Genomic DNA, 24,148 nt, shown 5'->3' with positions numbered 1-24,148 from the left:
AGAGACCTAAAAAATTTATTAGAAGGCACGAAGTCAGACAAAGCCTTTAAAATAGAATCAGAAAAATATTTCTTATAAATCTTCTAAATATTTCTTGTACATAAGATGTAAGAATGGCAATAAAGCATAAATACTAATGGATTCTGTATGTAAAAGTATATCATAATAACTTATTACAAACCATAGCTAAAGATAAACATTTATAACATTTAAAATAAATGAACTTAGCTTTGGTAGAACTGAACTCAGTTAAGCGTTTTTCCAGAAGTAGCTTTTGATCCAGGGTCAATCTGAGACATCTTGCAATATGTAATAGAAAAAACAACATATAAAGCAAAATTGATCAAATTCCTTAAATGACAGTTTCAGGAATGGGAAAAAAATGCCAATGAACAAGCTTCTAGCAACCAGAAGCAATAAACAAAGAGACTTAAATAATGTGGAGACAAAAATGACGCCCATATTTTTTAGCGCCAAAAAAGACGCCACATCTGGTAACGCCGACACTTTTGGCGCAAAAACGTCAAAAATGACGCAACTTCCGGTGACAAGTACAACGCCGGAAATAACTTTGAAAATTTTTTGCGCCAAAAAAGTCTGCGCCAAGAATGACGCAATAAAATTAAGCATTTTCGGCCCCCGCGAGCCTAACAGCCCACAGGGAAATTTTAAGGTAAGAAAAAAATTTGATTATTCAAATGCATTATCCTAAATAATGAAACTGACTGTCTGAAATAAGGAATATTGAACATCCTGAATCAAGGCAAATAAATGTTTAAAGGGACACTGAACCCAAATTTTTTCTTTTTTGATTCAGATAGAGCATGCAATTTTAGGCAACTTTCTAATTTACTCCTATTATCATTTTTTCTTTGTTCACTTGCTATTTTCATTTGAAAATTAAGGCATCTAAGCTTCTTTTTTTGGTTCAGTACTCTGGACAGCACTTTTTAATTGGTGGATTAATTTATCCACCATTCAGCAAGAATAACCCAGGTTATTCACCAAACATGGGCCCGGCATCTAAACTTACATTTTTGCATTTCAAATAAAGATACCAAGAGAATGAATAATATTTGATAATAGGAGTAAATTAGAAAGTTGCTTAAAATTGCATGCTCTATCTGAATCACAATAGAAAAAATTTGGGTTCAGTGTCCCTTTAAACACAAATATTTAGAACTTTATATAAAAGCGCCCAACCATAGCTTAGAGTGTCACAAAAATATGACTTACTTACTCCAGGACACTCATCTACATGAAGTAGAAAGCCAAACCAGTACTGAAACGAGAATCAGTAGAGGTAATGGTATATAAGAGTATATCGTCGATCTGAAAAGGGAGGTAAGAGATGAATCTCTACGACCGATAACAGAGAACCTATGAAATAGACCCCGTAGAAGGAGATCATTGAATTCAAATAGGCAATACTCTCTTCACATCCCTCTGGACATTCACTGCACGCTGAGAGGAAAACCGGGCTCCAACCTGCTGCGGAGCGCATATCAACGTAGAATCTAGCACAAACTTACTTCACCACCTCCACGGGAGGCAAAGTTTGTAAAAACTGATTTGTGGGTGTGGTGAGGGGTGTATTTGTAGGCATTTTGAGGTTTGGGAAACTTTGCCCCTCCTGGTAGGAATGTATATCCCATACGTCACTAGCTCATGGACTCTTGCTAATTACATGAAAGAAATAGGCCCCTCCCACCATGCACTCAAAGTCAGAGGGCCTAAAAAACTACTCATAGGAGTCAAATAACAGCCATGTGGAAAAACTAGGCCCCAAAGAAAGATTTATCGCCCTTAGTAAAAAAAGTTCCTACGTTTAAAGGGACATTATACACTCATTTTTTCTTTGCATAAATGTTTTGTAGATGATCTATTTATATAGCCCATAAAGTTTTTTTTTTAGATAAAACATAATTTATGCTTACCTGATAAATTCCTTTCTCCTGTAGTGTAGTCAGTCCACGGGTCATCCATTACTTATGGGATTATATCTCCTCCCCAACAGGAAGTGCAAGAGGATCACCCAAGCAGAGCTGCTATATAGCTCCTCCCCCTCTACGTCATACCCAGTCATTCGACCGAAACCAAACGAGAAAGGAGAAACTATAGGGTGCAGTGGTGACTGGAGTTTAATTTAAAATTTAGACCTGCCGTAAAAACAGGGCGGGCCGTGGACTGACTACACTACAGGAGAAAGGAATTTATCAGGTAAGCATAAATTATGTTTTCTCACTGTTAAGTGTAGTCAGTCCACGGGTCATCCATTACTTATGGGATACCAATACCAAAGCTAAAAGTACACGGATGACGGGAGGGACAGGCAGGATCTTTACACGGAAGGAACCACTGCCTGAAGAACCTTTCTCCCAAAAACTGCCTCCGAAGAAGCAAAAGTGTCAAATTTGTAAAATTTTGAAAAGGTGTGAAGTGAAGACCAAGTTGCAGCCTTGCTAATCTGTTCAACAGAGGCCTCATTTTTAAAGGCCCAAGTGGAAGCCACAGCTCTGGTAGAATGAGCTGTAATTCTTTCAGGAGGCTGCTGTCCAGCAGTCTCATAGGCTAAACGTATTATGCTACGAAGCCAGAAGGAGAGAGAGGTAGCCGAAGCCTTTTGACCTCTGCTCTGTCCAGAATAAACGACAAACAGGGAAGAAGTTTATCGAAAATCTTTAGTTGCCTGCAAATAAAATTTCAGGGCACGGACGACGTCCAGATTGTGCAGAAGCCGTTTCTTCTTTGAAGAAGGGTTAGGGCACAATGATGGAACAACAATCTCTTGATTGATATTCCTGTTAGTGACTACCTTAGGTAAGAACCCAGGTTTAGTACGCAAAACTACCTTGTCTGAATGAAAAATCAGATAAGGAGAATCACAATGTAAGGCCGATAACTCAGAGACTCTTCGAGCCGAGGAAATAGCCATTAAAAACAGAACTTTCCAAGATAACAGCTTGATATCAATGGAATGAAGGGGTTCAAACGGAACACCCTGCAAAACGTTAAGAACTAAGTTTAAGCTCCATGGCGGAGCAACAGTTTTAAACACAGGCTTAATCCTGGCCAAAGCCTGACAAAAAGCCTGAACGTCTGGAACTTCTGACAGACGTTTGTGTAAAAGGATGGACAGAGCTGAGATCTGTCCCTTTAACGAACTAGCAGATAAACCCTTTTCTAAACCCTCTTGTAGAAAAGACAATATCCTAGGAATCCTAACCTTACTCCATGAGTAACTCTTGGATTCGCACCAATGCAAGTATTTACGCCATATTTTATGGTAAATTTTCCTGGTAACAGGTTTCCTAGCCTGTATTAAGGTATCAATCACTGACTCAGAGAATCCACGCTTTGATAGAATCAAGCGTTCAATCTCCATGCAGTCAGCCTCAGAGAAATTAGATTTGGATGTTTGAAAGGACCCTGAACCAGAAGGTCCTGTCTCAGAGGCAGAGACCATGGTGGACAGGACGACATGTCCACTAGATCTGCATACCAGGTCCTGCGTGGCCACGCAGGCGCTATTAGAATCACTGATGCTCTCTCCTGTTTGATCCTGGCAATCAATCGAGGAAGCATCGGGAAGGGTGGAAACACATAAGCCATGTTGAAGACCCAAGGTGCTGTCAGAGCATCTATCAGAACCGCTCCCGGGTCCCTGGACCTGGATCCGTAACAAGGAAGCTTGGCGTTCTGGCGAGACGCCATGAGATCCAGATCTGGTTTGCCCCAACGCCGAAGCAGTTGGACAAATACCTCCAGATGAAGTTCCCACTCCCCCGGATGAAAATTCTGGCGACTTAGGAAATCCGCCTCCCAGTTTTCCACGCCTGGGATGTGGATCGCTGACAGGTGGCAAGAGTGAGACTCTGCCCAGCGAATTATCTTCGAGACTTCCAACATCGCTAGGGAACTCCTCGTCCCTCCCTGATGGTTGATGTAAGCCACAGTCGTGATGTTGTCCGACTGAAACCTGATGAACCTCAGAGTTGCTAACTGAGGCCAAGCCAGAAGGGCATTGAGAACTGCTCTTAATTCCAGAATGTTTATTGGAAAGAGTCTCTCCTCCTGAGTCCATGATCCCTGAGCCTTCAGGGAATTCCAGACAGCGCCCCAACCTAGCAGGCTGGCGTCTGTTGTTACAACCGTCCAATCTGGCCTGCTGAAGGGCATCCCCCTGGACAGATGTGGCCGAGAAAGCCACCATAGAAGAGAATCTCTGGTCTCTTGATCCAGATTCAGCATAGGGGACAAATCTGAGTAATCCCCATTCCACTGACTTAGCATGCACAATTGTAGTGGTCTGAGATGCAGGCGTGCAAAAGGTACTATGTCCATTGCCGCTACCATTAAGCCGATTACCTCCATGCATTGAGCCACTGACGGGTGTTGAATGGAATGAAGGACACGGCAAGCATTTAGAAGTTTTGTTAACCTGTCCTCTGTCAGGTAAATTTTCATTTCTACAGAATCTATAAGAGTCCCCAAGAAGGGAACTCTTGTGAGTGGCAATAGAGAACTCTTTTCTACGTTCACCTTCCACCCATGCGACCTTAGAAATGCCAGAACTAACTTTGTATGAGACTTGGCAGTCTGGAAACTTGACGCTTGTATCAGAATGTCGTCTAGGTACGGAGCTTCCGAAATTCCACGCGGTCTTAGTACCGCCAGAAGAGAGCCCAGAACCTTTGTAAAGATTCTTGGAGCCGTAGCTAACCCGAAGGGAAGAGCTACAAACTGGTAATGCCTGTTTAGGTAGGCAAACCTTAGGTACCGATATTGATCCTTGTGAAGGTAGGCATCCTTTAAATCCACTGTGGTCATGTACTGACCCTTTTGGATCATAGGTAAGATTGTCCGAATAGTTTCCATTTTGAACGATGGAACTCTTAGGAATTTGTTTAGGATTTTTAAGTCCAAGATTGGTCTGAAGGTTCCCTCTTTTTTGGGAACCACAAACAGATTTGAGTAAAACCCTTGTCCGTGTTCCGACCGCGGAACTGGGTGGATCACTCCCATTAGTAAAAGGTCTTGTACACAGCGTAGAAACGCCTCTTTCTTTATCTGGTTTGCTGACAACCTTGAAAGATGAAATCTCCCTTTTGGAGGAGAAGCTTTGAAGTCCAGAAGATATCCCTGAGATATGATCTCTAACGCCCAGGGATCCTGGACATCTCTTGCCCAAGCCTGGGCGAAGAGAGAAAGTCTGCCCCCCACTAGATCCGTTTCCGGATCGGGGGCCCTCACTTCATGCTGTCTTAGGGGCAGCAGCAGGCTTTCTGGCCTGCTTGCCCTTGTTCCAGGACTGGTTAGGTTTCCAGCCCTGTCTGTAGCGAGCAACAGTTCCTTCCTGTTTTGGAGCGGAGGAAGTTGATGCTGCTCCTGCCTTGAAGTTACGAAAGGCACGAAAATTAGACTGTCTAGCCCTTGGTTTGGCTCTGTCTTGAGGCAGGGCATGGCCCTTACCTCCAGTAATGTCAGCGATAATTTCTTTCAAACCGGGCCCGAATAATGTCTGCCCTTTGAAAGGTATGTTAAGCAATTTAGATTTAGAAGTCACATCGGCTGACCAGGATTTAAGCCACAGCGCTCTGCGCGCTTGAATGGCGAATCCGGAGTTCTTAGCCGTAAGCTTAGCTAAGTGTACTACGGCATCAGAAATAAATGAATTAGCTAGCTTAAGGACTCTAAGCTTGTCTATAATCTCATCCAATGGAGCTGAGCTAATGGTGTCTTCCAGAGACTCAAACCAGAATGCCGCCGCAGCCGTGACAGGCGCAATGCATGCAAGGGGTTGTAATATAAAACCTTGTTGAACAAACATTTTCTTAAGGTAACCCTCTAACTTTTTATCCATTGGATCTGAAAAGCACAGCTATCCTCCACCGGGATAGTGGTGCGCTTAGCCAGAGTAAGAAACTGCTCCCTCCACCTTAGGGACCGTCTGCCATAAGTCCCGTGTTGGTGGCGTCTATTGGAAACATTTTTCTAAATATAGGAGGGGGTGAAAAAGGCACACCGGGTCTATCCCACTCCTTGTTAACAATTTCTGTAAGCCTTTTAGGTATAGGAAAAACGTCAGTACACGTCGGTACCGCAAAATATTTATCCAGCCTACATATTTTCTCTGGGATTGCAACCGTGTTACAATCATTCAGAGCCGCTAATACCTCCCCTAGTAATACACGGAGGTTCTCAAGCTTAAATTTAAAATTTGAAATGTCTGAGTCCAGTTTACTTGGATCAGATCCGTCACCCACAGAATGAAGCTCTCCGTCCTCATGTTCTGCAAATTGTGACGCAGTATCAGACATGGCTCTATTATTATCAGCGCACTCTGTTCTCACCCCAGAGTGGTCGCGTTTACCCCTAAATTCTGGCAATTTAGATAATACTTCAGTCATAACATTAGCCATGTCTTGCAAAGTGATTTGTATGGGCCGCCCTGATGTACTTGGCGCCACAATATCACGCACCTCCTGAGCGGGAGATGAAGGTACTGACACGTGAGGAGAGTTAGTCGGCATAACTTCCCCCTCGTTGTCTGGTGAAATTTTCTTTACATGTACAGATTGGCTTTTATTTAAAGTAGCATCAATGCAATTAGTACACAAATTTCTATTGGGCTCCACTTTGGCCTTTAAACATATTGCACAAAGAGATTCCTCTGTGTCAGACATGTTTAAACAAACTAGCAATGAAACTAGCAAGCTTGGAAAATACTTTTCAAATAAATTTACAAGCAATATAAAAAACCTTACTGTGCCTTTAAGAAGCACAAAAAACTGTCACAGTTGAAATAACAATGAACCAAATTAGTTATAGCAACCAATTTTTCACATTAAATGCATTAAGTTAGCAAAGGATTGCACCCACCAGCAAATGGATGATTAACCCCTTAGTACCCAAAAGCGGATAACAATTTAGTATAAACGTTTTTATCACAGTCAAAAACACAGTCTCACAGGTCTGCTGTGAGTGATTACCTCCCTCAAAACTAGTTTTGGAGACCCCTGGGCTCTGTAGAGACGTCCTGGATCATGGAGGAAGAAATAGGAAGACTGTGACTGAATTTTTACTGCGCAATAAAGCGCCAAAATAGGCCCCTCCCACTCATATTACAACAGTGGGGAAGCTCAGTAAACTGATTTTATTCATAAATAAACGATAGCCATGTGGAAAAATAATGCCCAAAAAGTTTTTATCACCAAATACCTCAGAGAAAAACGATTAACATGCCAGTAAACGTTTAAAAATAAAATTATGAAATGTTATTAATAAGCCTGCTGCTAGTCGCTTTCACTGCAGAGGAGGCTCAAATATAAGTTAAATGTATACAGTATTTTCTTAGTGAAGTTCCATTCCCCAGAAATACCTCAGTGTAAACATACATACATATCAGCCTGATACCAGTCGCTACTACTGCATTTAAGGCTGCAATTACATTACATCGGTATTAGCAGTATTTTCTCAGTCAATTCCATTCCTTAGAAAATAATATACTGCAACATACCTCCTTGCAGGTGAACCCTGCCCGCTGTCCCCTGTTCTGAAGTTACCTCCTCCTCAGAATGGCCGAGAACAGCAAATGGATCTTAGTTACGACCGCTAAGATCATACACAAACTCAGGTAGATTCTTCATCTAATGCTGCCTGAGAAAAAAACAACACACTCCGGTGCTGTTTAAAATAAACTTTTGATTGAAGAAATAAAAACTAAGTTTAATAACCACAGTCCTCTCACACGTCCTATCTATTAGTTAGGTGCAAGAGAATGACTGGGTATGACGTAGAGGGGAGGAGCTATATAGCAGCTCTGCTTGGGTGATCCTCTTGCACTTCCTGTTGGGGAGGAGATATAATCCCATAAGTAATGGATGACCCGTGGACTGACTACACTTAACAGGAGAAATGTATAGTTTTGCTTATTTTTAAATAACATTGCTCTGATTTTCAGTCTCCTAACCAAGCCCCAAAGATTTATGTGAATACTGTCAGCTATCTTCTTCAGCTTGCTCCTGTTTGTGTAAAGGGTCTTTTCATATGCAAAAGAAGGGGGAGGGGGGAGTGTCTTATTTCCCACTTGCGGTGGGCTTTCCAGCTACCTTTTCAACAGAGCTAAAATGACAGCTTCTAAGTAAGTTTTTAAACAGTTTTATACTGGATTTTTATATCAGTATCTGTGCATATTATTCTTTATAGTAGTGTCTATTACATGCAGTTATATGAAAATGAGTGTATACTGTCCCTTTAACATACTAAGCCGTAAGAGCAAGTAACATGAAAATTACCCTTTACTGCAAGCATGATGCCAGTCGTTATTAAATCACTGCAATCAGGCTTACCTCAGATATATCAGGCACTGTCAGCATTTTCTAGACTTATCATCTCTCTAGAAAAAAATATACTGAACATACCTCAAGGCAGTTAATTCTGCAGGCCGTTCCCCCAGCTGAAGTTTTCCCATACTCTTCAGTTATGTGTGAGAACAGCAGTGGATCTTAGTTACAACCTGCTAAGATCATCAAAAACCTCAGGCAAAACACTTCTTCTAATTTCTGCCTGAGGTAAAAACAGTAAAACTCCGGTACCATTTAAAAATAAACTTTTGATTGAAGATAAACTAAATTAAGTCACCACATCTCTCTAGCTACTTCCCTTGTCGAGAGCTGCAAGAGAATGACTGGGGGTTGGCAGTTAGGGGAGGAGCTATATAGACAGCTCTGCTGTGGGTGATCCTCTTGCAGCTTCCTGTTGGGAAGGAGAATAACCCACAAGTAATGGATGATCCGTGGACTGGAAACACCTTACAAGAGAAATGTCATATGCTAACAACGGCAAAGCCCATAAATGTTTATACAATAATAGCATAGTAAATAAAATGTACTGTATCGCTAGAGACATTAAATGCTTCTCGCTTTTGTGTAAATATTGTGCTCGTACCACCCTTACTAGAGAAACTAAAAAGCAAATTTTGTAACCAGGTTTTCTGCAAAATGAAGAAAACATAATTTATGTAAGAATTTACCTGATAAATTCATTTCTTTCATATTAGCAAGAGTCCATGAGCTAGTGACGTATGGGATATACATTCCTATCAGGAGGGGCAAAGTTTCCCAAACCTCAAAATGCCTATAAATACACCCCTCACCACACCCACAAATCAGTTTAACGAATAGCCAAGAAGTGGGGTGATAAGAAAAAAGTGCGAAAGCATAAAAAATAAGGAATTGGAATAATTGTGCTTTATACAAAAAATCATAACCACCACAAAAAAGGTGGGCCTCATGGACTCTTGCTAATATGAAAGAAATGAATTTATCAGGTAAGTTCTTACATAAATTATGTTTTCTTTCATGTAATTAGCAAGAGTCCATGAGCTAGTGACGTATGGGATAATAAATACCCAAGATGTGGAACTTCCACGCAAGAGTCACTAGAGAGGGAGGGATAAAATAAAGACAGCCAATTCCGCTGAAAAAATAATCCACACCCCAAAATAAAGTTTTAATCTTATAATGAAAAAAACCCTGAAATTATAAGCAGAAGAATCAAACTGAAACAGCTGCCTGAAGAACTTTTCTACCAAAAACTGCTTCAGAAGAAGAAAACACATCAAAATGGTAGAATTTATTAAAAGTATGAAAAGAAGACCAAGTGGCTGCTTTACAAATCTGATCAACCGAAGCTTCATTCCTAAACGCCCAGGAAGTAGAAACTGACCTAGTAGAATGAGCTGTAATCCTTTGAGGCGGAGTTTTACCCGACTCGGCATAAGCATGATGAATCAAAGATTTTAACCAAGATGCCAAAGAAAAGGCAGAGGCCTTCTGACCTTTCCTGGAACCGGAAAAGATAACAAATAGACTAGAAGTCTTTCGGAAATCTTTAGTAGCTTCAACATAATATTTCAAAGCTCTAACTACATCCAAAGAATGCAACGATCTTTCCTTAGAATTCTTAGGATTAGGACACAATGAAGGAACCACAATTTCTCTACTAATGTTGTTAGAGTTCACAACTTTAGGTAAAAATTTAAATGAACTCCACAACACCGCCTTATCCTGATGAAAAATCAGAAAAGGAGATTCACAAGAAAGAGCAGATAACTCTGAAACTCTTCTAGCAGAAGAGATGGCCAAAAGGAACAGAACTTTCCAAGAAAGTAATTTAATGTCAAGAGAATGCATAGGTTCAAACGGAGGAGCTTGTAAAGCCCCCAGAACCAAATTCAAACTCCAAGGAGGAGAGATTGACTTAATGACAGGTTTTATACGAACCAAAGCCTGTACAAAACAATGAATATCAGGAAGATTAGCAATCTTTCTGTGAAACACAGAAAGAGCAGAAATTTGTCCTTTCAAAGAACTTACAGACAAACCTTTATCCAGACCATCCTGAAGAAATTGTAAAATTCTAGGAATTCTAAAAGAATGCCAGGAAAAATGATGAGAAGAACACCAAGAAATGTAAGTCTTCCAGACTCGATAATATATCTTCCTAGACACAAATTTACGAGCCTGTAACATAGTATTAATTACGGAGTCAGAGAAACCTCTATGACTGAGAATCAAGCGTTCAATCTCCATACCTTCAAATTTAATGATTTGAGATCCTGATGGAAAAAAGGACCTTGAGATAGAAGGTCTGGTCTTAACGGAAGAGTCCAAGGTTGGCAAGTAGCCATCCGAACAAGATCCGCATACCAAAACCTGTGAGGCCATGCTGGAGCCACCAGCAGAACAAACGAACGCTCTCTTAGAATCTTGGAGATCACTCTTGGAAGAAGAACCAGAGGCGGAAAGATATAAGCAGGATGATACTTCCAAGGAAGTGACAACCCATACACTGCCTCCGCCTGAGGATCCCTGGATCTGGACAGATACCTGGGAAGTTTCTTGTTTAGATGCGAGGCCATCAGATCTATTTCTGGAAGACCCCAGATTTGAACAATCTGAAGAAACACCTCTGGGTGAAGAGACCATTCGCCTGGATGTAACGTCTGTCGACTGAGATAATCTGCTTCCCAATTGTCTACACCTGGGATATGAACCGCAGAAATTAGACAGGAGCTGGATTCCGCCCAAGCAAGTATCCGAGATACTTCTTTCATAGCCAGAGGACTGTGGGTCCCCCCTTGATGATTGACATATGCCACGGTTGTGACATTGTCCGTCTGAAAACAAATGAACAATTCTCTCTTCAGAAGAGGCCACGACTGAAGAGCTCTGAAAATCGCACGGAGTTCCAAAATGTTGATGGGTAAGCTTGCCTCCCGAGATTCCCAAACCCCCTGCGCTGTCAGAGACCCCCATACAGCTCCCCAATCTGTCAGACTCGCATCTGTTGAGATCACAGTCCAGGTTGGAGGAACAAAAGAAGCCCCTTGAACTAAACAATGGTTATCTGTCCACCACATCAGAGAGTGTCGTACAATCGCATTTAAAGATATTAACTGTGATATCTTTGTATAATCCCTGCACCACTGGTTCAGCATACAAAGCTGAAGAGGTCGCATGTGAAAACGAGCAAAGGGGATAGCGTCCGATGCAGCAGTCATAAGAACTAGAATTTCCATGCATAAGGCTAACGAAGGGAATGATTGAGACTGAAGGTTTCGACAAGCTGAAACCAATTTCAGACGTCTCTTGTCCGTCAGAAACAAAGTCATGGACACTGAATCTATTTGGAAACCTAAAAAGGTTACCCTTGTCTGGGGAATCAATGAACTCTTTGGTAAATTGATCCTCCAACCATGTTCTTGAAGAAATGACACAAGTCGATTCGTATGAAATTCTGCTAAATGTGAAGACTGAGCAAGTACCAAGATATCGTCCAAATAAGGAAATACCACAATACCCTGTTCTCCGATTACAGATAGCAGGGCACCAAGAACCTTTGAAAAAATCCTTGGAGCTGTTGCTAGGCCGAACGGCAGAGCCACAAATTGGTAATGCTTGTCTAGAAAAGAGAATCTCAGAAACTGATAGTGATCTGGATGAATCGGAATATGCAGATATGCATCCTGTAAATCTATTGTGGACATATAATGCCCTTGCTGAACAAAAGGCAGAATAGTCCTTATAGTTACCATTTTGAATGTTGGTATCTTTACATAACGATTCAATATTTTTAAATCCAGAACTGGTCTGAAGGAATTCACCTTCTTTGGTACAATGAATAGATTGGAGTAAAACCCCAGACCCTGTTCCAGAACTGGAACTGGCACAATTACTCCAGCCAACTCTAGATCTGAAACACATTTCAGAAATGCTTGAGCCTTCACTGGATTTATTGGAATGCGAGAAAGAAAAAAATCTTCTTGCAGGAGGCCTTATCTTTAAACCTATTCTGTACCCTTGTGAAACAATGTTCTGAATCCAAAGACTGTGAATCGAATTGATCCAAATTTCTTTGAAAAATCGTAATCTGCCCCCTACCAGCTGTGCTGGAATGAGGGCCACACCTTCATGTGGACTTGGGAGCTGGCTTTTGCTTTCTAAAAGTCTTGGATTTATTCCAGACTGGAGAAGGTTTCCAAACAGAAACTGTTTCTTTAGGGGAAGGATCAGGCTTCTGTTCCTTATTCTGACGAAAGGAACGAAAACGATTAGCAGCCCTATATTTACCTTTCGATTTTTTATCCTGAGGTAAAAAAGTTCCTTTCCCCCCAGTAACAGTTGAAATAATAGAATCCAACTGGGAACCAAACAATTTATTACCTTGGAAAGAAAGGGAAAGCAAAGTTGACTTAGAAGACATATCTGCATTCCAAGTTTTAAGCCATAAAGCTCTTCTAGCTAAAATAGCTAAAGACATATACTCTAATGATATCAAAGATGGCATCACAAATAAAGTTATTAGCATGTTGAAGAAGTTTAACAATGCTATGAGTATTATGATCTGACACCTGTTGTGCCAAAGCCTCCAACCAAAAAGTGGAAGCTGCCGCAACATCAGCCAAAGAAATAGCAGGCCTAAGAAGATTACCTGAACATAAATAAGCTTTCCTTAGAAAGGAATCAATTTTCCTATCTAAAGGATCCTTAAAGGAAGTACTATCTGCCGTAGGAATAGTAGTACCCAAAACTCTAATCTGTCAGATGGCACAGGATACAATTTCTTAAACCTTTTAGAAGGAGTAAATGAATTACCCTGATTATTCCATTGCCTAGAATTTACTTCAGAAATAGCATCAGGGACAGGAAAAACTTCCGGAATAACTGTAGGAGGTTTAAAAACCGAATTTAAACGCTTAGTAGATTTAGTATCAAGAGGACTAGATTCCTCCATCTCTAATGCGATTAAAACTTCTTTAAGTAAAGAACGAATAAATTTAATTTTAAATAAATATGAAGATTTATCAGTGTCAATATCTGAGACAGAATCCTCTGAACCAGAAAAATCATTATCAGAAACAGACAAATCAGAATGATGATGTTCATTTAAAAATTCATCTGAAAAATGTGAAGTTTTAAAAGACCTTTTACGTTTACTGGAAGGAGGAATAACAGACATAGCCTTCCTAATAGATTTAGAAACAAAATCTCTTATATTAACAGGAACATCCTGAGTATTAGATGTTGATGGAACAGCAACAGGTAATGGTATATTACTAATGGAAATACAATCTGCATTAGCAAGCTTATCATGACATTCAACACAAACTACAGCCGGAGGGACAGATACCACAAGTTTACAGCAGATACACTTAACTTTGGTGGAACCAGCATCAGGCAGCGTTTTTCCAGAAGTAGCTTCTGATCCAGGGTCAATCTGAGACATCTTGCAATATGTAAAAGAAAAAACAACATATAAAGCAAAATAGATCAAATTCCTTAAAAGGCAGTTTCAGGAATGGGAAAAAATGCCAATGAACAAGCCTCTAGCAACCAGAAGCAAATGAAAAATGAGACTTAAATAATGTGAGAAAAAAGGTGGAGACAAAAATGACGCCCACATTTTTTGGCGCCAAAAAAGCCGCCCACATTATTGACGCCCAAATGCTTTTGGCGCCAAGAATGACGCCACATCCGGTGACGCTGACATTTTTGGCGCAAAACGTCAAAAAAATTACGCAAACACGAACAACTTCAAATGACAAAGAAATTTTTTGCGCCAAAAAAGTCTGCACCAAGAATGACGCAATAAAATGAAGCATTTTCAGCCCCCGCGAGCCTAACAGCCCACAGGGAAAAAAGTCAATTTTTAAGGTAAGAAAAAATGTTTTAATTCATATGCATTATCCCAAATAATGAAACTGACTGTCTGAAATAAGGAATATTGATCATCCTGAATCAAGGCAAATAAATGTTTAAACACATATATTTAGAACTTTATATAAAAGTGCCCAACCATAGCTTAGAGTGTCACAAAAAATAAGGCTTACTTACCCCAGGACACTCATCTACATGTAGTAGAAAGCCAGTACTGAAACGAGAATCAGTAGAGGTAATGGTATATAAGAGTATATCGTCGATCTGAAAAGGGAGGTAAGAGATGAATCTCTACGACCGATAACAGAGAACCTATGAAATAGACCCCGTAGAAGGAGATCATTGAATTCAAATAGGCAATACTCTCTTCACATCCCTCTGACATTCACTGCACACGGAGAGGAAAACCGGGCTCCAGCCTGCTGCGAAGCGCATATCAATGTAGAATCTAGCACAAACTTACTTCACCACCTCCATGGGAGGCAAAGTTTGTAAAACTGATTTGTGGGTGTGGAGAGGGGTGTATTTATAGGCATTTTGAGGTTTGGGAAACTTTGCCCCTCCTGGTAGGAATGTATATCCCATATGTCACTAGCTCATGGACTCTTGCTAATTACATGAAAGAAACTCAAATATCTAAAACACCTGAACTTATAAAACGGACCAGCACCACAATTATCCCAAAATCTTGAAAAACAATCAGAATCCAAAGCTATTGTATGCGCCCTAATAAGGCAGGTCCTACAGATAATATCTAAAGTACAATCAATGATGTTATAATTCAAATATAAATTTACACATAAAAATTTAATAGAAATAGAATAAAATGCAAATAAAAAAGCAATTTTTAAAAAAAGCAGCCGTACAGCCAATCCAACGAGTATTCCTGTGAAGGACACTGTACACCCTGTAACGTTTTGTGGGAGTGGCCGAAGCTTGAACATAACACTGTAGGGAAGTGGAGTTTGGCGACTTACTTCTGTGCAGCGAGACTGGTAGTTCCAGAGTAAAGAAATACCACATCTCTTGTAAAGGATACATTACCCAGAGCTCCGGAGTTACTAAAGGTATTAAAGCCTTGATGCACATTCTAACAGAATGTTATGACATTTTTGCTACTTTTGTGATATCACTCTGAATTGTGGATTGTTATATCCTTTGATGACTAAGAGGCTATACAAATTCTAGGACTATTGAGTTTATACTATAATCTCTGACTGCAGCAGAGATAGAGACTTCAAAATCTTTGGTTTTCCTAACCTTTTTTCCATATATGATTAAGAATTATATGGTTTATTCAATATAGCAGCTGCTTTTTAATTTGCATTTTATTCTATTTCTATTAATTTTCTGTGTTTAAATTTATATTTGAATTGATTGTACTTTTAGATATCTTTAGGACCTCACTTTTTAGGGCACCTTCAATAGCTTTTTGTATTCGTTCTCCAACATGATGCAGAACAATAGCCAATTTAAGCTAAATTCTGGTCACACAATTTGCATTTTGGTTTCTCTAGAGAGGGTGGTATAATATTTACACAAAAGCAAATGGATGAACACAAAATTGCTTTACATCAAAAATCCCTCTCATAATAAAAACTCTTAATCTGAAAGTAACCTTTAAAAAAAAAAAAAAAAAAAAACATATTTCAATCGAGACTCAGAGTATACAATTTTTAAAAGTTTCCAGTATACTATTATCATTTGCTTCATTCTCAATGTATTTCTTGTTAGAGATACCTAGGTATCTAGCGTGCATGTCTGGAGCATTAAATGGCAGAAAATAGTGCTGTCATATTATAGTGCTTTTGCAAATGTATAATATTCTTACAAAACTACTGCCAAATAATGCTGCAGAAACGTGCAGGCTCCTAAGTTTCTCTTTCAACAAAGGATACCAAGAGAATGATGAAATATTGATAAAAGAAGTAAATTAAATCATAGTATAATACTATATGCTTTATATATATATAACATAATTTATGTAAGAACTTACCTGATAAATTCATTTCTTTCATATTAGCAAGAGTCCATGAGCTAGTGACGTATGGGATATACATTCCTACCAGGAGGGGCAAAGTTTCCCAAACCTCAAAATGCCTATAAATACACCCCTCACCACACCCACAATTCAGTTTAACGAATAGCCAAGAAGTGGGGTGATAAAAAAAGTGCGAAAGCATATAAAATAAGGAATTGGAATAATTGTGCTTTATACAAAATCATAACCACCACAAAAAAAGGGCGGGCCTCATGGACTCTTGCTAATATGAAAGAAATTAATTTATCAGGTAAGTTCTTACATAAATTATGTTTTCTTTCATGTAATTAGCAAGAGTCCATGAGCTAGTGACGTATGGGATAATGACTACCCAAGATGTGGATCTTTCCACACAAGAGTCACTAGAGAGGGAGGGATAAAATAAAGACAGCCAATTCCTGCTGACAATAATCCACACCCAAAATAAAGTTTAACAAAAAACATAAGCAGAAGATTCAAACTGAAACCGCTGCCTGAAGTACTTTTCTACCAAAACTGCTTCAGAAGAAGAAAATACATCAAAATGGTAGAATTTAGTAAAAGTATGCAAAGAGGACCAAGTTGCTGCTTTGCAGATCTGGTCAACCGAAGCTTCATTCCTAAACGCCCAGGAAGTAGAAACTGACCTAGTAGAATGAGCTGTAATTCTCTGAGGCGGAGTTTTAACCGACTCAACATAGGCAAGATGAATTAAAGATTTCAACCAAGATGCCAAAGAAATGGCAGAAGCTTTCTGGCCTTTTCTAGAACCGGAAAAGATAACAAATAGACTAGAAGTCTTACGAAAAGATTTCGTAGCTTCAACATAATATTTCAAAGCTCTAACAACATCCAAAGAATGCAACGATTTCTCCTTAGAATTCTTAGGATTAGGACATAATGAAGGAAACCACAATTTCTCTACTAATGTTGTTGGAATTCACAACTTTAGGTAAAAATTCAAAAGAAGTTCGCAACCCGCCTTATCCTGATGAAAAATCAGAAAAGGAGACTCACAAGAAAGAGCAGATAATTCAGAAACTCTTCTGGCAGAAGAGATGGCCAAAAGGAACAAAACTTTCCAAGAAAGTAATTTAATGTCCAATGAATGCATAGGTTCAAACGGAGGAGCTTGAAGAGCTCCCAGAACCAAATTCAAACTCCAAGGAGGAGAAATTGACTTAATGACAGGTTTTATACGAACCAAAGCTTGTACAAAACAATGAATATCAGGAAGAATAGCAATCTTTCTGTGAAAAAGAACAGAAAGAGCAGAGATTTGTCCTTTCAAAGAACTTGCGGACAAACCCTTATCTAAACCATCCTGAAGAAACTGTAAAATTCTCGGTATTCTAAAAGAATGCCAGGAAAAATGATGAGAAAGACACCAAGAAAATATAAGTCTTCCAGACTCTATAATATATCTCTCGAGATACAGATTTACGAGCCTGTAACATAGTATTAATCACAGAGTCAGAGAAACCTCTTTGACCAAGAATCAAGCGTTCAATCTCCATACCTTTAAATTTAAGGATTTCAGATCCTGATGGAAAAAAGGACCTTGTGACAGAAGGTCTGGTCTTAACGGAAGAGTCCACGGTTGGCAAGAGGCCATCCGGACAAGATCCGCATACCAAAACCTGTGAGGCCATGCCGGAGCTACCAGCAGAACAAACGAGCATTCCTTCAGAATCTTGGAGATTACTCTTGGAAGAAGAACTAGAGGCGGAAAGATATAGGCAGGATGATACTTCCAAGGAAGAGATAATGCATCCACTGCCTCCGCCTGAGGATCCCGGGATCTGGACAGATACCTGGGAAGTTTCTTGTTTAGATGGGACGCCATCAGATCTATTTCTGGAAGTTCCCACATTTGAACAATCTGAAGAAATACCTCTGGGTGAAGAGACCATTCGCCCGGATGCAACGTTTGGCGACTGAGATAATCCGCTTCCCAATTGTCTACACCTGGGATATGAACCGCAGAGATTAGACAGGAGCTGGATTCCGCCCAAACCAAAATTCGAGATACTTCTTTCATAGCCAGAGGACTGTGAGTCCCTCCTTGATGATTGATGTATGCCACAGTTGTGACATTGTCTGTCTGAAAACAAATGAACGATTCTCTCTTCAGAAGAGGCCAAAACTGAAGAGCTCTGAAAATTGCACGGAGTTCCAAAATATTGATTGGTAATCTCACCTCCTGAGATTCCCAAACTCCTTGTGCCGTCAGAGATCCCCACACAGCTCCCCAACCTGTAAGACTTGCATCTGTTGAAATTACAGTCCAGGTCGGAAAAACAAAAGAAGCCCCCTGAATTAAACGATGGTGATCTGTCCACCATGTTAGAGAGTGTCGAACAATCGGTTTTAAAGATATTAATTGAGATATCTTCGTGTAATCCTTGCACCATTGCTTCAGCATACAGAGCTGAAGAGGTCGCATGTGGAAAACGAGCAAAGGGGATCGCGTCCGATGCAGCAGTCATAAGACCTAGAATTTCCATGCATAAGGCTACCGAAGGGAATGATTGTGACTGAAGGTTTCGACAAGCTGCAATCAACTTTAGACGTCTCTTGTCTGTTAAAGACAGAGTCATGGACACTGAATCCATCTGGAAACCCAGAAAAGTTACCCTTGTCTGAGGAATCAAAGAACTTTTTGGTAAATTGATCCTCCAACCATGATCTTGAAGAAACAACACAAGTCGATTCGTATGAGATTCTGCTAAATGTAAAGACTGAGCAAGTACCAAGATATCGTCCAAATAAGGAAATACCACAATACCCTGTTCTCTGATTACAGACCAGCAGGGCACCGAGAACCTTTGTAAAAATTCTTGGAGCTGTAGCTAGGCCAAACGGCAGAGCCACAAATTGGTAATGCTTGTCCAGAAACGAGAATCTCAGGAACTGATAATGATCTGGATGAATCGGAATATGCAGATATGCATCCTGTAAATCTATTGTGGACATATAATTCCCTTGCTGAACAAAAGGTAAGATAGTCCTTACAGTTACCATCTTGAACGTTGGTATCCTTACATAACGATTCAATATTTTTAGATCCAGAACTGGTCTGAAAGAATTCTCCTTCTTTGGTACAATGAAGAGATTTGAATAAAACCCCATCCCCTGTTCCGGAACTGGAACTGGCATAATTACTCCAGTCAACTCTAGATCTGAAACACATTTCAGAAATGCTTGAGCTTTTACTGGATTTACTGGGACACAGGAAAGAAAAAATCTCTTTGCAGGAGGTCTCAACTTGAAACCAATTCTGTACCCTTCTGAAACAATGCTCTGAATCCAAAGATTGTGAACAGAATTGACCCAAATTTCCTTGAAAAAACGTAACCTGCCCCCTACCAGCTGAGCTGAATGAGGGCCGCACCTTCATGTGGACTTAGAAGCAGGCTTTGCCTTTCTAGCTGGCTTGGATTTATTCCAGACTGGAGATGGTCTCCAAACTGAAACTGCTCCTGAGGATGAAGGATCAGGCTTTTGTTCTTTGTTGAAACGAAAGGAACGAAAACGATTATTAGCCCTGTTTTTACCTTTAGATTTTTTATCCTGTGGTAAAAAAGTTCCTTTCCCACCAGTAACAGTTGAAATAATGGAATCCAACTGAGAACCAAATAATTTGTTACCCTGGAAAGAAATGGAAAGTAAAGTTGATTTAGAAGCCATATCAGCATTCCAAGTTTTAAGCCATAAAGCTCTTCTAGCTAAAATAGCTAGAGACATAAACCTGACATCAACTCTGATAATATAAAAAATGGTATCACAGATAAAATTATTAGCATGCTGAAGAAGAATAATAATATCATGAGAATCACGATGTGTTACTTGTTGTGCTAAAGTTTCCAACCAAAAAGTTGAAGCTGCAGCAACATCAGCCAAAGATATAGCAGGTCTAAGAAGATTACCTGAACACAGATAAGCTTTTCTTAGAAAGGATTCAATTTTCCTATCTAGAGGATCCTTAAACGAAGTACCATCTGACGTAGGAATAGTAGTACGTTTAGCAAGGGTAGAAATAGCCCCATCAACTTTAGGGATCTTGTCCCAAAATTCTAATCTGTCAGACGTCACAGGATATAATTGCTTAAAACGTTTAGAAGGAGTAATGAATTACCCAAATTATCCCATTCTTTGGAAATTACTGCAGAAATAGCATTAGGAACAGGAAAAACTTCTGGAATAACCACAGGAGCTTTAAATACCTTATCTAAACGTTTAGAATTAGTATCAAGAGGACCAGAATCCTCTATTTCTAAAGCAATTAATACTTCTTTAAGTAAAGAACGAACAAATTCCATTTTAAATAAATATGAAGATTTATCAGCATCAACCTCTGAGACAGAATCCTCTGAACCAGAGGAATCATCAGAATCAGAATGATGATGTTCATTTAAAAATTCATCTGTAGGGAGAGAAGTTTTAAAAGATTTTTTACGTTTACTAGAAGGAGAAATAACAGACATAGCCTTCTTTATGGATTCAGAAACAAAATCTCTTATATTATCAGGAACATTCTGCACCTTAGATGTTGAAGGAACTGCAACAGGCAATAGTACTTTACTAAAGGAAATATTATCTGCTTTAACAAGTTTGTCATGACAATCAATACAAACAACAGCTGGAGGAATAGCTACCAAAAGTTTACAGCAGATACACTTAGCTTTGGTAGATTCAGCACTTGACAGCGATTTTCCTGTAGTATCTTCTGACTCAGATGCAACGTGAGACATCTTGCAATATGTAAGAGAAAAAACAACATATATATAAAGCAAAATTGATCAATTCCTTAAATGACAGTTTCAGGAATGGGGAAAAAATGCCAAAGAACAAGCTTCTAGCAACCAGAAGCAATAAAAAATGAGACTTAAATAATGTGGAGACAAAAGCGACGCCCATATTTTTTCGCGCCAAATAAGACGCCCACATTATTTGGCGCCTAAATGCTTTTTGGCGCCAAAAATGACGCCACATCCGGAACGCCGACATCTTTGGCGCAAAATAACGTAAAAAAAATGACGCAACTTCCGGCGACACGTATGACGCCGGAAACGGAAATAGAATTTTTGCGCCAAAAAAGTCCGCGCCAAGAATGACGCAATAAAATGAAGCATTTTCAGCCCCCGCGAGCCTAACAGCCCACAGGGAAAAAGTCAAATTTTAAGGTAAGAAAAATGTTAAATTAAAATGCATTATCCCAAATATGAAACTGACTGTCTGAAAATAAGGAAAGTTGAACATTCTGAGTCAAGGCAAATAAATGTTGAATACATATATTTAGAACTTTATAAACAAAGTGCCCAACCATAGCTTGGAGTGTCACAGAAAATAAGACTTACTTACCCCAGGACACTCATCTACATATAGCAGATAGCCAAACCAGTACTGAAACGAGAATCAGCAGAGGTAATGGTATATATAAGAGTATATCGTCGATCTGAAAAGGGAGGTAAGAGATGAATCTCTACGACCGATAACAGAGAACCTATGAAATAGACCCCGTAGAAGGAGATCACTGCATTCAAATAGGCAATACTCTCCTCACATCCCTCTGACATTCACTGCACGCTGAGAGGAAAAACCGGGCTCCAACTTGCTGCGGAGCGCATATCAACGTAGAATCTAGCACAAACTTACTTCACCACCTCCATCGGAGGCAAAGTTTGTAAAACTGAATTGTGGGTGTGGTGAGGGGTGTATTTATAGGCATTTTGAGGTTTGGGAAACTTTGCCCCTCCTGGTAGGAATGTATATCCCATACGTCACTAGCTCATGGACTCTTGCTAATTACATGAAAGAAATATATATATATATATATATATATATATATATATATATATATATATATATTTTATACTTGCAGTAGTACACAATCTATACACTCACCCAGCAATGCTTCCTGCAGACGAGCAACTTCTTTCTGCAAAGTAGTCACTTGAACTGAACTTGATGTGTCGGTTAAAGCCTGAAGCTCAGTACATTCGGCTTTCAGTACTTCGTAATCTTGAGCCATACGATTTTTTTGATCCAAAGCGAGTTCTTTTTCCTTTTGAAGTATAGCTTTCTCCTCATCTGCTGAAGATATTGCAGCACTTGCTTCTTTCAGTTTGTCTTGAAGTTCTTGTATTTTTTGTAGGTTTCCAGCTTTCTCGGATTCTAGGGTTCGAATGAGCTTTTGCAGCTCAAAACTTTTTGATGGTTCAGATGCCCCCTCCCTGTCACCTAACGATTAAACAACAAGGCGCATAACTAGATATGAAGAACCACCACCATTAGTCATACAAGTATTTAACTTTGCAAGCTTCCATCACTTTTGTAATAATACAAAAATATATGAACTTAATTTAAAAATAACCATCACTGAAAAAATGGTAGGGCTGAAAAGAAAATACACTAAAAAGGGCCTATCATACGACCCAGATGTGTATATTTACTAAAATATGTATCCCTGGAACATGGCTTTTGATGCAACATAGAATCATGGTAAGACTAGGTATGAATTCTAGTTATTCTCTGAAGTGTAGGTTTAAAGTATCATTAAATGCACTTGCTGATTATGCAGTTCTACTAAACTAAAAAAAAAAAGACAATGCAATAACACATACTTTAAATTTCAAATTAGTAGCAATTTCAAAGTTTAAAGGGTCATAAAAAACAATTTTTTTCTTTCATGTTTCAGATAGAGCATGTGATTTTAAACAACTTTCCCATTTTCTTCTATCCAATTTGTTTAGTTCTCTTGTCCTTTGTTGCAAAGGATACCTAGGTAGGCTCAGGCAACGCTGATTGATGGCTGCACATATATGATTCTTGTTATTGGCTCGCTCAATGCGCTCAGCTCCCAGTAGAGCATTGCTGCTTCTTCAACAAAGGATACCAAGAGAATGAAGCAAATTAAGTAACAGAAGTAAATGAGAAAGTTGTTTAAAATTATAAGCTCTGACACAAAAGAAAAATTTGGGGTTTCATGTCCCTTTAATTTTCCTGTCCCTTGTATCATGTGACAGGTCCCTTGTATCATGTGACCGCTATTAGCCAATCATAAATACGAGCTCTGAGCTTTTGCACATGCTCAGTAGAAGTTAGTGCCTTAGAAAGAGTGCACATAAGAATGTGCACACTACTCCAAGAATGAGGAACTGTTTGTGTGCCTTGGCTCTTTTACAGATAAAAAAAAAAAAAAAGCGTGTCTAGGCAGCGGCCAGGTTAGGTCACAATATCTGCAGCTCTGAGTATGATCTCTTTAACCCGCCGGTTACAGAGCCCATCCTGCAAACTATTTAAAAATTACCTTCAGATTTACACGGCTCATGGAATACTGAGTTGATTGATATAAAGATTGCAGGATTTATGATTACTGGATCCAGATCTGGACCGTTGAGACCTCTGGCGGCAGCCTCACCACAAGGATTCAACACCCCCCCCCAGTACATGGGGTATAGCAGTCGCGTTTGGACTGCCCTTTCTCAACCCTAAGAGGGAACCATCCACTCTAACAGATAACCTTAACTACGCCAAATCAATAGAGAGCAAATTGAGGCTGTTGCTAGATGGAAAGTAGAACTGCACTGACTCATAAGGGATCATTTCCTAAAACTAGAAAGGGACCTCTGTGACATCCTCTTTAAAAAGCGGCCTTAGATTCACCAGGCATTACTTGATGGCACTCTAGGAGATCATGACTGCAACCTTGGTCTTGGCTTGGCGGGGGGGGGGGGGGGCTGCCCCCTTGGCCACAGTACAGACCTTAGTACAGCTAGAGGATGATCAAACTCCGACTAACAGTGCTTCTATATTGGTAGACCCTGAGGCTCCCAGGGATCTAATAAACAACACAGAGCTGCTGTCTCCGACTCATACTCCTTTTGTTTCGAGACAGTACGAG

At 39.7% G+C, this 24,148-nt stretch overlaps 1 protein-coding gene across 1 annotated transcript in view; it reads right to left on the bottom strand.

Moving 5' to 3' along the window:
• The window catches only part of TRIP11 (thyroid hormone receptor interactor 11), a gene marked incomplete in the record, with an annotated part of 367,784 nt that overhangs the window by 216,281 nt on the left and 127,355 nt on the right, over nucleotides 1-24,148 (bottom strand). The window contains 1 exon segment of the mRNA XM_053697549.1: nucleotides 22,150-22,485. Coding sequence (XP_053553524.1) covers nucleotides 22,150-22,485 — 336 coding nt within the window.

This window comes from Bombina bombina, chromosome 1 (genome assembly GCF_027579735.1).
Source record: "Bombina bombina isolate aBomBom1 chromosome 1, aBomBom1.pri, whole genome shotgun sequence".
Classification (NCBI taxonomy): Eukaryota; Metazoa; Chordata; class Amphibia; order Anura; family Bombinatoridae; genus Bombina; species Bombina bombina.
This window is presented reverse-complemented; position numbering and strand designations above follow the sequence as displayed.